Source organism: Brassica rapa, chromosome A02 (assembly GCF_000309985.2).
Source record: "Brassica rapa cultivar Chiifu-401-42 chromosome A02, CAAS_Brap_v3.01, whole genome shotgun sequence".
Lineage (NCBI taxonomy): Eukaryota > Viridiplantae > Streptophyta > Magnoliopsida > Brassicales > Brassicaceae > Brassica > Brassica rapa.
In genome coordinates, this window is record NC_024796.2 from 5,602,569 (window position 1) to 5,618,338 (window position 15,770).

A 15,770-nucleotide genomic window follows, 5' to 3' on the forward strand; every position below is an offset into this window, starting at 1 on the left:
AAGATCTTTAAGTTTTTTTTTTTGAAAAAAACAAAGATCTTTAAGTTGCATAGCGTTCCTCGTCTTGTTCTCTTGCTTTATGTTCACGTAAAATCTTCCCCATTGCTCCCTACTTACTTTCTTTTCTACGCTAACTTTCATGTGAACTCCATCACCAACTTTGCTTCTATTAGTATTTCGTGTCCCCTTTGTAAGATTTCTTTTTTTAATGTATTGAGAATATTTTGTATTAATGATAATAGGTGTGGGTTTTGTATATTCTTGAACAAATTTCCTGATTATATGGGTTGTGTATGCAAACAAATGATATTTCTTTTTTTTAATTGTCAATACATAAATCGCATCTTTTATGGCATTTTAATGTTGTTTTGATTTTCCCTATACACTTCAATCTACACAGACATATACATACATAAACAGTCCAACCAATAAAGAAATCATGATCAGTTGATCATCCAAGAGAAAAGAAGAAGAAGAAGATATTGGAACACTCTCCATGGCGTCACCATACTCACAACTATTCAAAATGGAACCGCACTACTCCAAACTCCGAGTGTTTGGTTGCTTATGCTACCCGTGGCTTCGTCCTTACACCTCTCATAAACTCGATCCGCGCTCGCTCCCTTGTATCTTTCTCGGGTATTCTCTAACCCAGTCTGCTTATCTATGTCTTCATTTACCAACATCTCGTCTCTACATCTCACGACATGTTGGTGTTTGGTTGCTTATGCTACCCGTGGCTTCGTCCTTACACCTCTCATAAACTCGATCCGCGCTCGCTCCCTTGTATCTTTCTCGGGTATTCTCTAACCCAGTCTGCTTATCTATGTCTTCATTTACCAACATCTCGTCTCTACATCTCACGACATGTTGAATTCTGTGAAAATAATTTCCCTTTTCCGCTGTCATCATCTCCCTCTGCTCACCAGGACGAGTCTGAACCCTCTTGGGTTCCGACAGTGACTCCACTAGATACTGATTGCAGGTCACTCACAGCTCCTCCTACAACAGCTCCTACAGCGGTTGTGCTCCCGTGCTCGGACCCTTTGCCAACGAACACAACATCAGCCACAATGGACCAGTCTGGAGTACCTTCAACAACAATCACTCCTACAACAACAACGGCTCAAAATGCATCATCATCAACAACATTGGCCTCCTCTGAGCCTCCTATGTCACCACAAAATCGCGAATCAGTCAATAACCATCAAATGGTTACTCGGGGGAAGAATCAAATCGTCAAAACGAATCCAAAGTACTCGTACTCAGCTCATCTGGTGCTTGCGAGTCTGGATCCTCACACAATCTCTCAGGCGCTCTCTGACCCACTATGGCGTGACTCAGTCAGTGCGGAGTTTAACAACTTCATACGCACTGATACATTTGATCTAGACCCACCTTCGACTGAACAAAACGTTGTCGGCTGCAAATGGCTCTTCCGCACCAAGTTCTTACCAGATGGAACTGTTGACAAACGCAAGTCTCGCTTGGTTGCTAAAGGTTACACTCAAAGACCCGGCATTGACTTCCATGAAACGTTCAGCCCTGTTGTGAAAGCTCCAACGATTCGTCTCATTATTAGTGTTGCCACTACTTGGGATTGGCCACTTCGCCAACTTGACATCAACAATGCCTTTCTTCAAGGAACTCTTGATGAGGATGTCTATATGCAGCAGCCTCCAGGTTTCATCGACAAAGATCGTCCCAACTTTGTCTGTAAGCTCAAGAAACCAATCTATGGCCTCAAGCAAGCTCCACGTTCTTGGTACAATGAGCTCAAACGGTTCCTCTTACAATCTGGATTCCGCAACTCTCTTGCTGATGCCTCTCTCTTTTTCTTCAAAGACAAGACGGTCATCATGTACTTGCTTGTGTATGTCGATGACATAATCATCACGGGGAGCTCAACAACTGCAGTCAAGTCGTTCATTGATCTTCTTGCAAAACGTTTTGCACTCAAAGACCTTGGCGACCTTGCTTACTTTCTTGGCATCGAAGTCATGCGCTCTACTGCTGGTGTTGTTCTTTCACAAAGGAAGTACATCTCTGACCTTCTTCATCGCACTCGCATGACTGCAGCAAAGCCTACTGCAACACCTATGTGCTCTACGTCGTCTCTGACTCTCAATGATGGAACGCTACTACCGGATGGAAATGAGTATCGAACAGTGATTGGCGGCCTTCAGTATCTCTCTCTCACTAGACCAGATATATCGTTTGCGGTCAGCAAGCTCTCCCAGTTCATTCATAAACCCACAACAACACATTGGGAAGCAGCAAAACGAGTTCTTCGGTATCTTGCTGGCACCATCACTACTGGTCTCTTTTTCAAACGCCCCAACTCACTGTCTCTCCATGCGTTTTCTGATGCTGATTGGGCTGGGAACCGTGATGACTACACTTCTACCGGAGCGTATGTTGTTTTTCTTGGACAGCATCCCATTTCCTGGTCCGCCAAGAAGCAAACGAGTGTCTCCAGATCGTCCACTGAGGCCGAGTATCGGTCTGTTGCAAACACTGCTGCGGAAGTTAGTTGGGTCTCCTCACTCCTTTTTGAGATTGGAGTACCCATTCCTGCCACTCCAACGGTCTTTTGCGATAATATTGGTGCCACATATCTTGCCGCAAATCCTGTCTTTCACACTCGCATGAAGCACTTGGCTCTTGACTATCATTTTGTTCGCAATCAAGTTCAGGCCAAGAACCTACGAGTTACACATGTCTGCTCTGCTGATCAGTTGGCAGATGCTCTGACCAAACCACTACCTCGTCGTCGGTTTGAGTCTATGTTTATCAAGATCGGACTTGTAAATCGCCGTCTGTCTTGAGGGAGCGTATTGGATATACTTGACTTATACGATAACCTCAAATCTAGGATTATCTCTTTTGTATATATCCTTAGTATATGCTAAGTATATTCCTCTGTCATGTACCTATATATATTGTACTTTGATCATTCAATAAAGTATTCTGTTCTCTCTCAAATCTTATAGAAGAAGGCTCAATGACTGTAGGAAGCAGTCTCTCGAACTTTCTGAAAATCGTATCTTCGGACAACTCTAGTGTCATCTTAGCTGCTCTCCTCTTCCTTCTCTTACTCGCCCTCTTAGTCTTTCTTCTTCATTTCTACTCCTACTCCGACCAAGAGTTCTCCGCCGCTCAACGCCGTCGTAGAAGAAGAAGAACCGTTACAAGGACAACAATCATTACTCCTATTCCACTAGGAGGTTTCTACGGTGGAGTTTCTGTTGATGCAACAAGCGATGACAAAGGTTTGGATGCTTCAGTGATTTCGTCCATTCCTCTGTTCGTTTACGAAGATGCTGACGAGAAAGAAGAGAAGGACGAGGAGTGTGTGATACGTCTTGGTTTATGGGAAGTGGGAGATTTTGGAAGAAAGTTGAGAATCTGCGGACATGGGTTTCACGTTGAGTGTATAGATATGTGGTTGTCTTCTCATTCTACTTGCCCTCTCTGTCGATCCCCTGTTCTCCCCGTCTCAGATCAAGACAACCTCAAGCCGACCGCTAATGGCGTGGAAGCAGAAGAAGTAGAGGTCAGATTGCAACTGTTTCAAGCTGGCGGAGAAGAGAATGTCTCCGTCGATGATCTCAAGACAGGAGTTGACGGCGTAGTCGGAGAAAGAGAGGTTATAATTGAAGTGTTAGATGAGGAAATCAACGTGGGAGGGATCAGAGATCAACGTCATCAACATCTAGTTCGTTGAAGAGGATGTAGAAGTAGATCGGAATGTAGCAAGGTGTTGGAAGATTCGTATTCATTACATATACTACTATTTTTTTTTTATAAATCTTGTCACAGTTTTGGAAATGGAATATGAATGATTTTTTTTTTGATCAAACAACAGCTTTATAAATCATTAGTCTCCATAGCTGGAGAAATTGTTTACATCAAGAAACAACAAGGCCAAACCGGCTAAAACATATGCTGCTACCATAGCAAAACAAAACAATGAGATATAACACCATAAGATAGGAGCAAACATAACACATAAACAACACATAATGTCGCTGAGTAGTCCTCGAAACTCAACGCCAATCGTGCTAAGAAGTGAAATGAAGCTTTGGGAATTAGAGAGCACAAGTACTGGTCTAACGCCCGAGATTGAAACCACAACAGAAGCAGCTTTAACAATCAGAAGTTCGGCATCACAAGCAGAGGCGACAAAGCACCAAATGGATGAGCCTTTGAGCAAAACAAACATGGAAGCATACATAATCTTGGGCACACTACTCCCTGTAACAGAACCACTCAAACCGAATGGAACATATGGGAGGCAATCATACTTCACAAAGGATAAACAATCCAGAAACACTGAAAAGATAGAAACAACAAGTGTTTCCTTACGAATCTGCCACAAGCGATGAGGAAGCAACCTTAAACTATTATTTGACGGAGTGAAACCAGAAACTAGACTGCATACTGCAGAGAATCGCACAGAGGCGAGCGTACCGTAACAAGGCACGAGAGAACACTCAAAGGACATCATCGAAGCAAGCAAGATAGAGACAGAAAGTTTCAAATCTATAACCTGCAGGGATGTGTCCAGTAGAAGGATTAATGGTTCCAGTGATGGCGGTGAACGAGATCCGGTGGTGGGGGACATGGTGAAAACAAGAGAAGGGTGAGCTTCATGATAAGAGGTGATGGAGACAAATCTGTCTACTGCAGTAAGGGGTCGTATGAACACGACAATAAGAATCACCAAACCAACATCTTTTAGGAGAAAAGTCTCTTTGAAGATCTGGCTGCTCAAATCTATCTCTCTAAAAGTTTGAATTTTTAGATCTAGATCTGAAATGGTGAAAGTAAGGACAGGGACGCAAACAAAAGTGGAAGGGGTAGTAAACGCTGAAGTTAGGTCTGGTGGCTCTGGAGGGTCTGGCGGTTCCGGTGAGAAAACGCCGGTGACGGCGGCGGTCATCAGAAGAAGAACGAAGGTAAGCTGCTCTCTCTCTCTCTCTCTCTCTCTCTCTCTCTCTCTCTCTCTCTCTCTCTCTCTCTCTCTCTCTCTCTCTTTTACTTTTAATATAGCTGACAAGTGGAATATGAATGATATTTTAGAGTTCAATCAAAGTAAAATTTGCACATCAAATGAGATGAGAGGTTGTTTCTGAAACTCTACTTTTTGATTGCTTACTCTTTATCATTCTTTGTATTTCTCAGACATGACCCTGAAACTTCTCACATTACTTCAATCCAATCATCCCCTAAAGCTAAACTATTCACTCTCAGTAAAAGATAATGTGCATATAGACAAAGTGTGGTCACGCAATGGAAAACCAAAAAGAGGCAATAAATGGATAGAATTAGTGATTACGTTGCTAAGCGTATTAACCTGAACCAACTGTCTTAACCTGTAAGTCTTACACATTTTAACTTCCTAGGCGTATATAATGAAAATGAATGATTGGGCCCTGTGACTAACACTATGCTTCAAGAAGGTGTCACTGAAACTATTAACCCATTTTGGTGTTATTTGAAAGTATGTGTCTAGGTAGTTGCATTGAAGGGAAATGTTCAAGAAGTAGAGCTGAAGATAAGGAGTTTATGGGTGTTGATAGAGATGCTTTGATGCAAGTGCTTAAACTAGATATATCAAGATAGCTATGGGAGGGTGTGTCTGACCAAATATATCAACAACATACCGAATGAGAATGTTTGGTCTAAAAAGATTTTTGGCTGTATTCTTGAAACTCTGTGCACCATCAGAGATGTCCATTAATAGCAGAAGAATTTGTTTTTTTATGAGACTGAGAGAACAAAGACCTGATCAAACTCTTTTTAGACCAAAGTTTTGGTATCGGCCCGTAATTTAGGCTAAAAGCTCTTCTTAAGGCCTATTTAAATCTTGATCGGCTTTTCTTAATCTTCTTGGTCTGGCACACATTCTGCATTTTTTTTTTCTTTCTTGAATATTATCTCTTTCAGAATCATTCAGTCATTAGGTCTAGTTGTAAATAAGAAACTGCTATTTTGTAAAATAATAGTGCAATTTTGTATTTTAGCTAATTATATGTTTTCTTTTCTATTTTTGCAGAAATGAGTGTTTTGTTAACAATTATTTATCGTTCCTACATTTGCAAGATTTTTTTTCTCTCTTCTTTGTTGTTGCTATTTGTGCTATTAGCATCTACTATTGTTGACCAACAATACACAAATCTAAGCTATTTAGACATTTACACCGCATTTTTTAGGATCTACTATATAGTTTACATTTTTTAAAGAAACAACACTTACATTACTCTTTGACAGCAAATAATCATATTCAAAGAAAAACAAAAGTTAGCTGCTAATCACGTTCACATGAGCTTGATTGGTTTCTCTGCTACCACCCGCAAACGCAGCTTTTGCGGTTGGTAGCGGTTGACAGCGTTTCGAAACAATCATAAAAACCGCTACAAATCGCTTCAAACCGCTCCGAACCTCTTCAATTCAAAAGCTGGTTCCAGTTAGTGTTTGCGGTTGCGGGCGGTTGCGGGAAGATAATTTTTTTTTCTTTTTTTTAAAAACCATATAAATACAAAAATAAAAATAAAAATAAATTTTTTAAAATGGAATTATAAAAATACTAAAATATATCTATTATATTTCAATTAATATTATAAAATTTTAAAATAAAAATATTTTCTATAATTTTAAAATTTTAAAACTATAACTTTGAAAATATAATTTACATATTTATTATAATATTATGATTTTTGATATTTTTATAATTATATAAAATGTAAATATTGTTAATTTATTATTTAACCGCTGTTGTATTTGGTAGCTAACCAGTCATAAGACCATGATTATCGGTGGTTTTTAAAGGGGTCCTTAAAGGAAAATGGTGATTTAATTAAATCCAAAAAAAAATAAAGGGTAGTTATCGATCCTTAATGGGGCACTTTGGTTACCGATTTTAAGCGTGGTTTTTGAACCACGTGTCAGCCACACAGAATTTTTATTTTTTTTCTTTTTCTTTTCTTTTCTTTCTTTTCTTTTCTTTTCTCGTTGTTTCGTGTCTTCTCGTTTACTCCTTCACATGACGACGACTCCGACGACTCTCTCGGTTGAGTCGACGTCTCCTCCGTATCCTCATTTGTTATCGTTACCTTTGCGAAGGTCTTTTCGTTAAAGCTTCAAAAAGCGACGATGGGTTTTGTTCAGCTCCTTCGATCACTGAATCAGACGAGAAGCCAAAACCCATTTACTGGAAAAGTCACGAATCCAACACTCTCTCCTTCACACCTTAAAGTTCAATTCTTTTGGATACAGATTCGTCTCTTTTATAAAAGGTTGTCCCTTTTTGTATATTTAGATTAGTTTTCTCATATAAATTTGATACCGAGCATTCTGCATTTGGATGTTTGTTGTAGTTGTTTAAGTGATGAAAAGCTCGTGACTTTTGGTTTCTCTTGTCAAAGCTGATCCACAGACCAAACCTATGGATTCTCCACAGCTCTTGTCAAAATTTATTATTCATCGTTGTTCTAGTTTTGGAGAATTGAGTTTATATTTTTGTTCCTGCAGGTCATTTATCGGATTAAGCTACCAGGACCTGCAATACTAGGAGAGGTAATTTCAATTGTTCAATTTGTATTTGTCATCGTGGGTTATGATTGTTTAGTTGGTAATCTGATTCATTATCTTTGACACACTGATACGTCCTTGAATGTGGTCTAGTTCTGTTGCCTGTTAACAAGAGAGGACTGTTACATTCCCCAAAACCTGATCTCTGTCAGAAAGTATCAAGCTTTGAGCTTGATGATTCTCTAGTTCATTGTGTTCTTCCAAAATTTGAGGTAATTTAAATAAATGGGTTCTCACTAGTTTCCCATTCTTCTTCTTCTGATCTGTGCTTATATAGTGGTTTGATATTTTGTCTTTAAGGTAGAAGATGGAGTAGTTCAAAGAGAGGAAGTTCGCAGAGAATGTGGTAAAGGTTTCACTTCTTCTAAAGCTCTTTGTGGTCACATGGCTTGTCACTTTGAGCGAGAGAAGAGGGTGTCATGTTCTCATTTTTTTCAGGTCAAGAAGAGTGTAAAGTCGTTAGTCATCAGTCACGAACTTGTGTAGTAATCACTTGTGCAATGCTTACGTACTAACTCTTGTAATTTGTATTCTTGCAAACTCTTGTAGTCATCAGTCAGGACTTGTAAAGCTTTGTGTCTATATAAACTTGTGAACTCTTGTAGTCTTGTGAACTCTTGTAGTCTTGTCTATATAAACTTTGTATACCAAACTTTTATTCACAACACAACACTCTTCTTCATTCATCACACATCTCTCAAGTTCCTTCTCAAAGTTCTTTTTTGAAAACAAGTTTCATTTTTTTTTTGTCGTCTATCCATCTAAACAAGTTTATAAACAAGTTTCCTTGACTTGTAAACAAGTTTTATAAAAAAAAAATATCTCACGGTTTCTTTTCTCAAAACACTTTTGAGGGATCACTTGATAAAAATTTTGATTAACATTTTGATCAAACTTTTGAGAATTTTTCCATTCATTTACCTTTGAGAATTTTTCCATTCAAGCTTGGATTTTATTTTCGAATTATTTTCGATTATTGTACTAATCTTTGTTATTATGTATTTTTTTAAATCTATGTTTTAAATATTATCTTTTTATATATTTTATTTAGATATTTAATAAATAATTTTTTTATTAAAAATAAATAATTTTTTTTAAGAACTCCGAATTAAGAAACTCCCATTAGACCGCTCAAAATGAGAGTTTCTTAACTAGAGTTTTTAACCCCACTTAAATACATTTATAATATTAAATAATCACAAAGAAACCCGCTTAAGGATCATGGGATAATCATGCTCTAAGTATCCCGCAAACGCACCAATTTCTAACCCCAGAATCAGTCGTACAAATCTCTTAAAACAGCTAAAACCTGCAACCATCCGCATCTGCAAACGCCCGCAGCCGCAACCGCAACCGCTGCGTTTGAACCAGTCAGGCCCTTAATATAACACGAATCTAACTATCTAAAGACAAGCCGAAAGCTACCACTTCCCATTTCGAACTTTACAAATATGGAAACTTCCAAAACAGATAAAACAAATATTTTTAAATATTCCAATTTCCCTATAGAATTATAACAAAAAAAAAATCTAGGAACTAGGCCTGTGACGCGAATACGAACAAGACGAACACCTGACGAGACCATTCTCGTTGCACGTCGAGCATGTTCTAAACCCTAACTTCTCCGTATACACCTTATGACTACCGTGACAGTCGTTGCACGGTACGAACCTATAACCGCCGCACATCTCACAAACCCCTCGCTCAACCCTCGGCAACTCTTGTACGAGCTTCTTCAGCTCTCCGGTCTCGTGAAGCTGTATCACCTCCTCCGCTCCCCCGACGTACCTTCCGCCGATAAACACGCGCGGCAGCTTCGGAATATCTTTCTTACCGCCGAAGAAGATCCGCTCCAGCTCCGCCGCGTAAGACGCGTCCATTGAGAGATCTCGCTCGTCGATTCGCACGGGGAAGGTGCGGAGGATCGTCGTGACTGCTCGGCAGTCCTCGAACGTGGGACGAACGACGCGGAGGCTGGTGAAGTAGACGACGATGCTGCTCTCCGCGCCGGGGATGGAGATCCGTATAACATCTGGTTCGTGATTCCGCCGTAGAGTGACAGGCTCGGAGTCTGCGCGGAGGAGGTGGTTAGAGGGAGGAGTTGGCCAGGAGCGGAGGATCAAGTTGGCAGTGCAGACTCGGTGAAGAACTCTGGAAAGAGAGGGAGAAGAAGGGAGAGAAGAGGAGTCGTCTGTGCAGAGGTGGTGGACGTCTTTGAAGGAGAAAGAGGCGGTGGGAGAGTATGTTTTGTGCGTCTTAACCGACGATTTGCGCCACGGCCGCCACATTGACGGTGTAGAACGGCGGAGAAAATAACTTAGGGCTTGTGTGAATTTGGATTTGCAGAGAGAGAGAGAGAGAGAAGACTGCTAGTTAAAAATGGTTGTAAGATTGGTTAGCATTTTGCTTGTGTGAGTTTAAACAAAATTGGTTATGACAAAACAGGTGAATTTAGTGTTATTAATTATAGTTTGTATTCTGTCTAATGCGTTTCTTCATTCATGTTGATGTGGAAGAAAACAAATGAAGTAAGAGTAAAGAGGAATAATAACGTGATGAGCGACCAGCCAACAAAATGATTACTGTAACATACTATCAAAAAGTACAGCCAAAGTTATATACTACTCCTTGTTAAGTATTTTATTAAACATTTAAATCGAATCTTAAATAGACAGTGCAGTGCTAACTGCTCGGGAAAACCGTCTTTGACAGCTTGCGATGACCATATTTTCTTGGTCGACGATGACCAGACAATTTGATAATACCAATGCCATCCAGATGGTTTTAACAATTTAACAAGTGTCAAATGATAATATTTTCATTCTCTTTTCTTACTCTTTATTCACAAGTTATTGTACGAAAGATTTATTGATGCAGAAACCCTACGATAATTTTTTTTTTCCATCTGTATTTTAATAAAACAAATCTCCCTCACAGTAAGCTCTTCACGTGGTTTGAAAAAGGGAATGGTAGACTCTCTCTCTTTTCTCTCTGAGACTTTGAGATCGAGAGTCGCGGTGGTTCTCTCCATGAGTTGTGTTTATCGATTCCGGTATACGGCTGTCTCCTCGATGGCGTGTAGCTGACTGTGCTTCCGGTGGTTCGCGCTTTCTTCGGTGGAACTATCCAGCGTTTGTATCCGGCGATGAAACATTGATGGCGTTACGAGCTCTTTTTCGAGCCGTTCAGTTCGTCTTCGGTGGTGATTGCCGGCTAAAGTATCGCAAGATTGGTTGGTCGTTTGGTTTCCTCGGGGAGTGCTCGAGGTGTGTGAAGGTTTCGTCATGGTGGTGGGGGCCTGAGCTTGGATGAGATCTCGACTCCGGTCGATTGATTCTCTCCGACGCGTTCATTTGAGAAACTGAATCCAGTTCCAATACTGTCGTTGGAGGTGGTTTCGGTGGATCTGGTCAAGGTCTCGGTTGTATCTGGTGGTGTGATTCTGATTCCGGTGTGTTCCGGCGAACTTCGTGGTCGTATTTCGTCCTCGCCGGTAGTTTCTTCGCGGTCGGGCCGCGATCGGTGGAGGTGTGTTATCGTGTGACGCGTGTATCCTTTGTTGTTGAGGTGATGACACGTGGTCTTCTTTTCGACATGCGTGTCTTAAAGTGTGTTTTTTTTTTTTGTTTTTTTTTTCGTCGGCCTGCCCGACTTCGTAGGTGGGCTGTAGGCCTTGTGTTTTTTCGTTTTCTTTGGCCCGTTTGTTTTTGGGCTTATAGGGATTGGGCCTTTGTATGGTTTTTTTATGACTTTTGCCTGTTTAATAAAATACAGATGGAAAAAAAAAAAGCCCTACGATAATTTTATTTTCACAAGTCAATTTTGTTGTTTAATCAGGTTTTGATGTCAATATTATGACGCACACAACAACAAAAGTTGATAAACTCAATGATTATGGATAGCGGAAGACGGGTACAACTAAAAGGGCACGTGGAGTAGTGGATTCTGACAAGCTTCACGTGTCACCACTTTGACGAAAGCTAAAAGATGACAATGTCTCTCCTTCCCGCATCTTTTTCACATTATTATATGTGTGTATGCGTTTAGTACAATGTACACCGTATGGTAGCGTCGGGCCTATGGATTCTCCTATATGACGGCCTCTGAAACAACCCAATTCGTATAGTTTAGCATAAACTTGTGAAATCCATGTCTTATTTTCCCTCTCTATTCCATATTCGCATTTTTGGGCTTGCCTTTAATTTTGAAAAAAACATTTTCACTCTTTGTTACTATTCCATATGTTGTTCACTTGTTCCTATCGTGTTTCAAATTTTTTTTTTTTTTTTAAGTTCACTTGTTCCTATCAGCTTCTCGGTGAAAATATAATTAGTTTCTTAGAAAAGCTACCACACTACCTAATCCAAATTTGGAATATTTTCCAACTAATACTAAAAGGTAGTCGAATTGCTTGTTACCAAAACTCTTTGTTACTTTTTAGATCTAAGATGCCAAGAACATAGAACTAGATTGTCCATTTCTTTTTTTTTTTTGTCAAGAGCTGTCCATTTCAGTTTAAGGTTGACAACAGCAGATATGAGTTGAATTGATAGTATATAAGATATCTAACATTATCACTACCTAAAATGTACCGTGAAAATTAACAAGTCTAGTAATTCGTATACTAGACAATGTAATAATGATGATCGAAATGATATTTTCTCTATTTAAGGCTTGGTATTAACCAAACCTACACAAACTCCTTCACTCTATGTCTATATCCGTTTAACACAAGTGACCGGAGAGGGGAAGAAATCGAGACACACGGAATGTACGTTGCTGGAACATCTAACGATCTCCGAGTTGTACCTTCTGTTCCAGTGATTGATTTCTTTCACAAACCGTACGGTATTTCTTTGTTGTTACAGGGCTGATTTAACCGTACGATATTAATTAATGCATCTGTTCTTGAATACAAATCTAGCAAAATGAACAAATTTCTAATTAATTTTCTGTTTGATGTGTACTAATTCAGACTCACATATATATACTCACATATATATACTAGGTAATAATCCGCGCAAGAATGTGATTATTAGTTTTGTTATTTTTAATAAGGAAACATTAAATATGTTTAATCTGAATATCTGTTCAGTTTTAATTAAGTTAGTTTTTTGGTTTTTAATCTCTTAAAATATAACTATAATTCTAAATTAATATTTATTTTGGTTTGTTTGATTCAAATTGTTGATGGTTTTGGTTTTCCGGTGATAACCAAAAATTATTATTATTTGTTTGATTTTTAGGTTTCATGAATTTTAGATAGTTCTAATGTCGAACCAATTGTTTCGCATTATAGTTTTTAAACATATAATAGTTAAAGAAAAGAAAAATAAAGTTATTAAGAAAAATTATTTTATTACAATTTGGTCAATAGTGAGAGAAGCATTAAAAAATATTTCAACTTCTAAGAGAATTAGATACTTCAGTTGTGGTGAATATTTAGTTATATAGATGCTCACGCCAATGTTCACATGTATGTGTATGTAAAGTATATAAAATCGGTTGGTAAATATATAAAGATACTATTAATCAATATTAAATAATACTCTCTCCGGTTTTTTTGTATGATGTCTTGAATATAGTTTTATTCAATTTGTATGATGTCTTAAAACTTTCTGTGCAAAACTATTAAAACAATTGATTAAAATATTAAAAGTTAATGTGTAGTTTTTGTCCTATTTGTTCAGCATAACAATGATTAATTATTTTTAGTTACTTTTTTAACCAAGTGGTTTTATTAAAAGTAAAATTTTAATTTATCTGTTTATGCTAAAATATGTTGCAAAAAGAAACAAATGAAGGATAAAATTCTAAAAATAAAATTAATTAAAAATAAAATAAGACTATACATTAGTGAATACTGAATATGTGTGTGTATTTAAGTCTTTTGTAATCCCTTATATATTAAAGGAGAAGCATTGTAATAAATGCATTCACACTATAATAGACACGTGGCAGCTTCACAATGATTTGATAATAAATATGCTAACGCGTTCACACTATATTCATAAATGTGTTCACACTATATACTTTGTATTTTTTTAATATAAAACTCATATGCATGGTTCCAATAAAACTTTAGATTTTTCGGTTCGAATCAAAACAAATAACGAACCAAAAGCTAAACTATATATATATATATATATTATTTTTATTGTTTACCGATAAAGTTGGGCAAAATATTTATAATTTTTGATTCAATTCGTTATCCGTTTTGAATTGAACCAAAAAATATGGATATTCGTAACTCTACGAAGCACATCAATTACTAAAATACAATTAAAAAAAACAAATCACAAATACCAATATTTTTAGGAGTGATTATCAAATTCGATCTGTTATATGCATATATATACACATATATGTACATAATTATATATATATATACATGTTATATATATTATAATTTATATAAGTTTTACAATATTTTTATGAGTTAAATTTATTTTATTAGGTATTAAAATTTAAAAGGTAAATAATATTTTATTTTTGTAATAAAACATTATTATTAAACTTTTCAATTATTTTAAAATTTTTATTTACGGATCAAATCGGATATTCTTTAAAATTCTAAATCATTTCGGATATCATAGTCACCGACTATCCAAGTGGCTAAAGATTGAATAGACATGAATGCCTTCAAATACTCGGATATTCGACATGTGCCCAGCTCTATTTACGGATACAGTTGATTTTTTATATGAAAAAAATTCACTAATGTCAAGGCCTTTTTAATTTTTAATTAATTTTAATTTTATCTTTCATGTATTATTTATAACAAAAATGTCATTAATATTAATTAACAATATATTTATATATTTGTCATTTATTTTTATATACTTTTACATACACATACATGTGCACCGCACTTTATAAGTATTTACCACAACTGAAGTATCTATTTTTTTTTTTTGAAGTTGAAATATTTTTTTCTTATTGCTTCTTTCACTACCGACCAAATTGTAGTGAAATGATTAGTCTTAATAATTTTTTTTTCTTTTTCTTGAACTATTATCCGTTTACAAACTATAATATAAAACCATTGGTTCGACATGACGATTATCGAAAATTTATAACATAAAAATAAATAAATAATAATAATTTTTGGTTTTTACCGAAAAACTAAAAAATCAAACATTCTAACAGAATAAACCAAAAAATCATTTAAAACCGAACCAATATCCAAATTAAACATATTTAATGTGTTTTTATTTAAAATAACAAAACTAATCATCACATCCCGCGCAAGGCGCGGATAATTACCTAGTATTAAGGAATGGGTAATCTTTCTCCATTAATCGACCTGATTTGATTGTCGTTGATATATCATAGACGCTTGATTTGCATATAACTTAAATTCCCTGCGTGTGTTTTTTTTTCTTAGAACAAAGTTTCAAAGAATGTGCCATTTGTTAATTGTTACTAGTATTTGAATATTTTGTTAATTTTAATACTATTTTGTGTCATCTTCTGAAGTTTAAAACATAATGGACTCAAAATGAGTCGAGATGGCGTAAATGCTACTCGAGATCTCTCATTTCCAGTGTTATCATTCAGAAAAAAATACACGCAACAAACAATTTATAAAGACAAGAAAAGAGTTATGTTACCTTTGTGTAATCATGCGATGCCATCTTTGATGAATTAGATTGAGTGGTCTTTAAAATGATTTGCGCAAAAGACTAAGAGAAGATAATGTATTTTATTAAAATATACAAACAAATTGAGTTATGTTTATGTTATTTTATAGCACAAAATGAGATCAATCATTTTGTTTGTTTGACAGCAGATGAGATCTTATAATGGTATGCGATAATGAATTTATGATTATGTTGTAGGTTTATATGAGATTTAGAAGAAAACAAAAACATGCTATACGTATACGATGGATGACCTACTCAAAAGTGAAAAGGCGTGACCGCATAGGTACGGAACTAAGAGCAAGAGCATTAGAGGTTCAAGAGGGAGGTTCACACGTTTTACGAGAAAAAAAAAATATTAAAAAAAGCAAAAGTGATGAACTCACCCCTTTTCACCTCTTCTGCATGATACCCTCTCTCCTAAAGTTCATCACTGTAGCGCGAGCCCCACGACACGTGGCGGCCCGCGATTGGTCAATTTTTTTTTTTTTTTTTAAAAAAAAAATCAAAATGAAAAAAAGAAAAACTTTA

The 15,770-nt window shown here is 36.8% G+C and overlaps 2 protein-coding genes across 2 annotated transcripts; one reads left to right on the forward strand and one right to left on the reverse strand.

Annotated features, from left to right (window-relative positions):
• The first annotated feature begins 2,905 nt into the window (after positions 1-2,905).
• On the forward strand, positions 2,906-8,282 carry LOC103851633 (RING-H2 finger protein ATL63-like). Its single transcript, XM_033284227.1, has 4 exons — positions 2,906-2,912; positions 2,967-7,581; positions 7,690-7,808; positions 7,897-8,282. Exons 1-2 carry the CDS (start codon positions 2,906-2,908, stop codon positions 3,725-3,727), a joined length of 768 nt encoding a protein of 255 aa, XP_033140118.1. The 3' UTR covers positions 3,728-7,581; positions 7,690-7,808; positions 7,897-8,282.
• Positions 8,283-8,555: 273 nt separating this feature from the next.
• LOC103851634 (uncharacterized protein At5g39865-like) lies at positions 8,556-13,648 on the reverse strand. The gene has a single exon (XM_033282972.1). The coding sequence runs from the start codon at positions 9,882-9,884 to the stop codon at positions 9,126-9,128; it is 759 nt and encodes a 252-aa protein (XP_033138863.1). The 5' UTR covers positions 9,885-13,648; the 3' UTR covers positions 8,556-9,125.
• Between the last annotated feature and the right edge of the window lie 2,122 nt (positions 13,649-15,770).

Coding starts and splice junctions, on each gene's coding strand:
- LOC103851634 (XM_033282972.1), bottom strand. CDS start 9,884: ATGTGGCGGCCGTGGCGCAAATCGTCGGTTAAGACGCACAAAACATAC.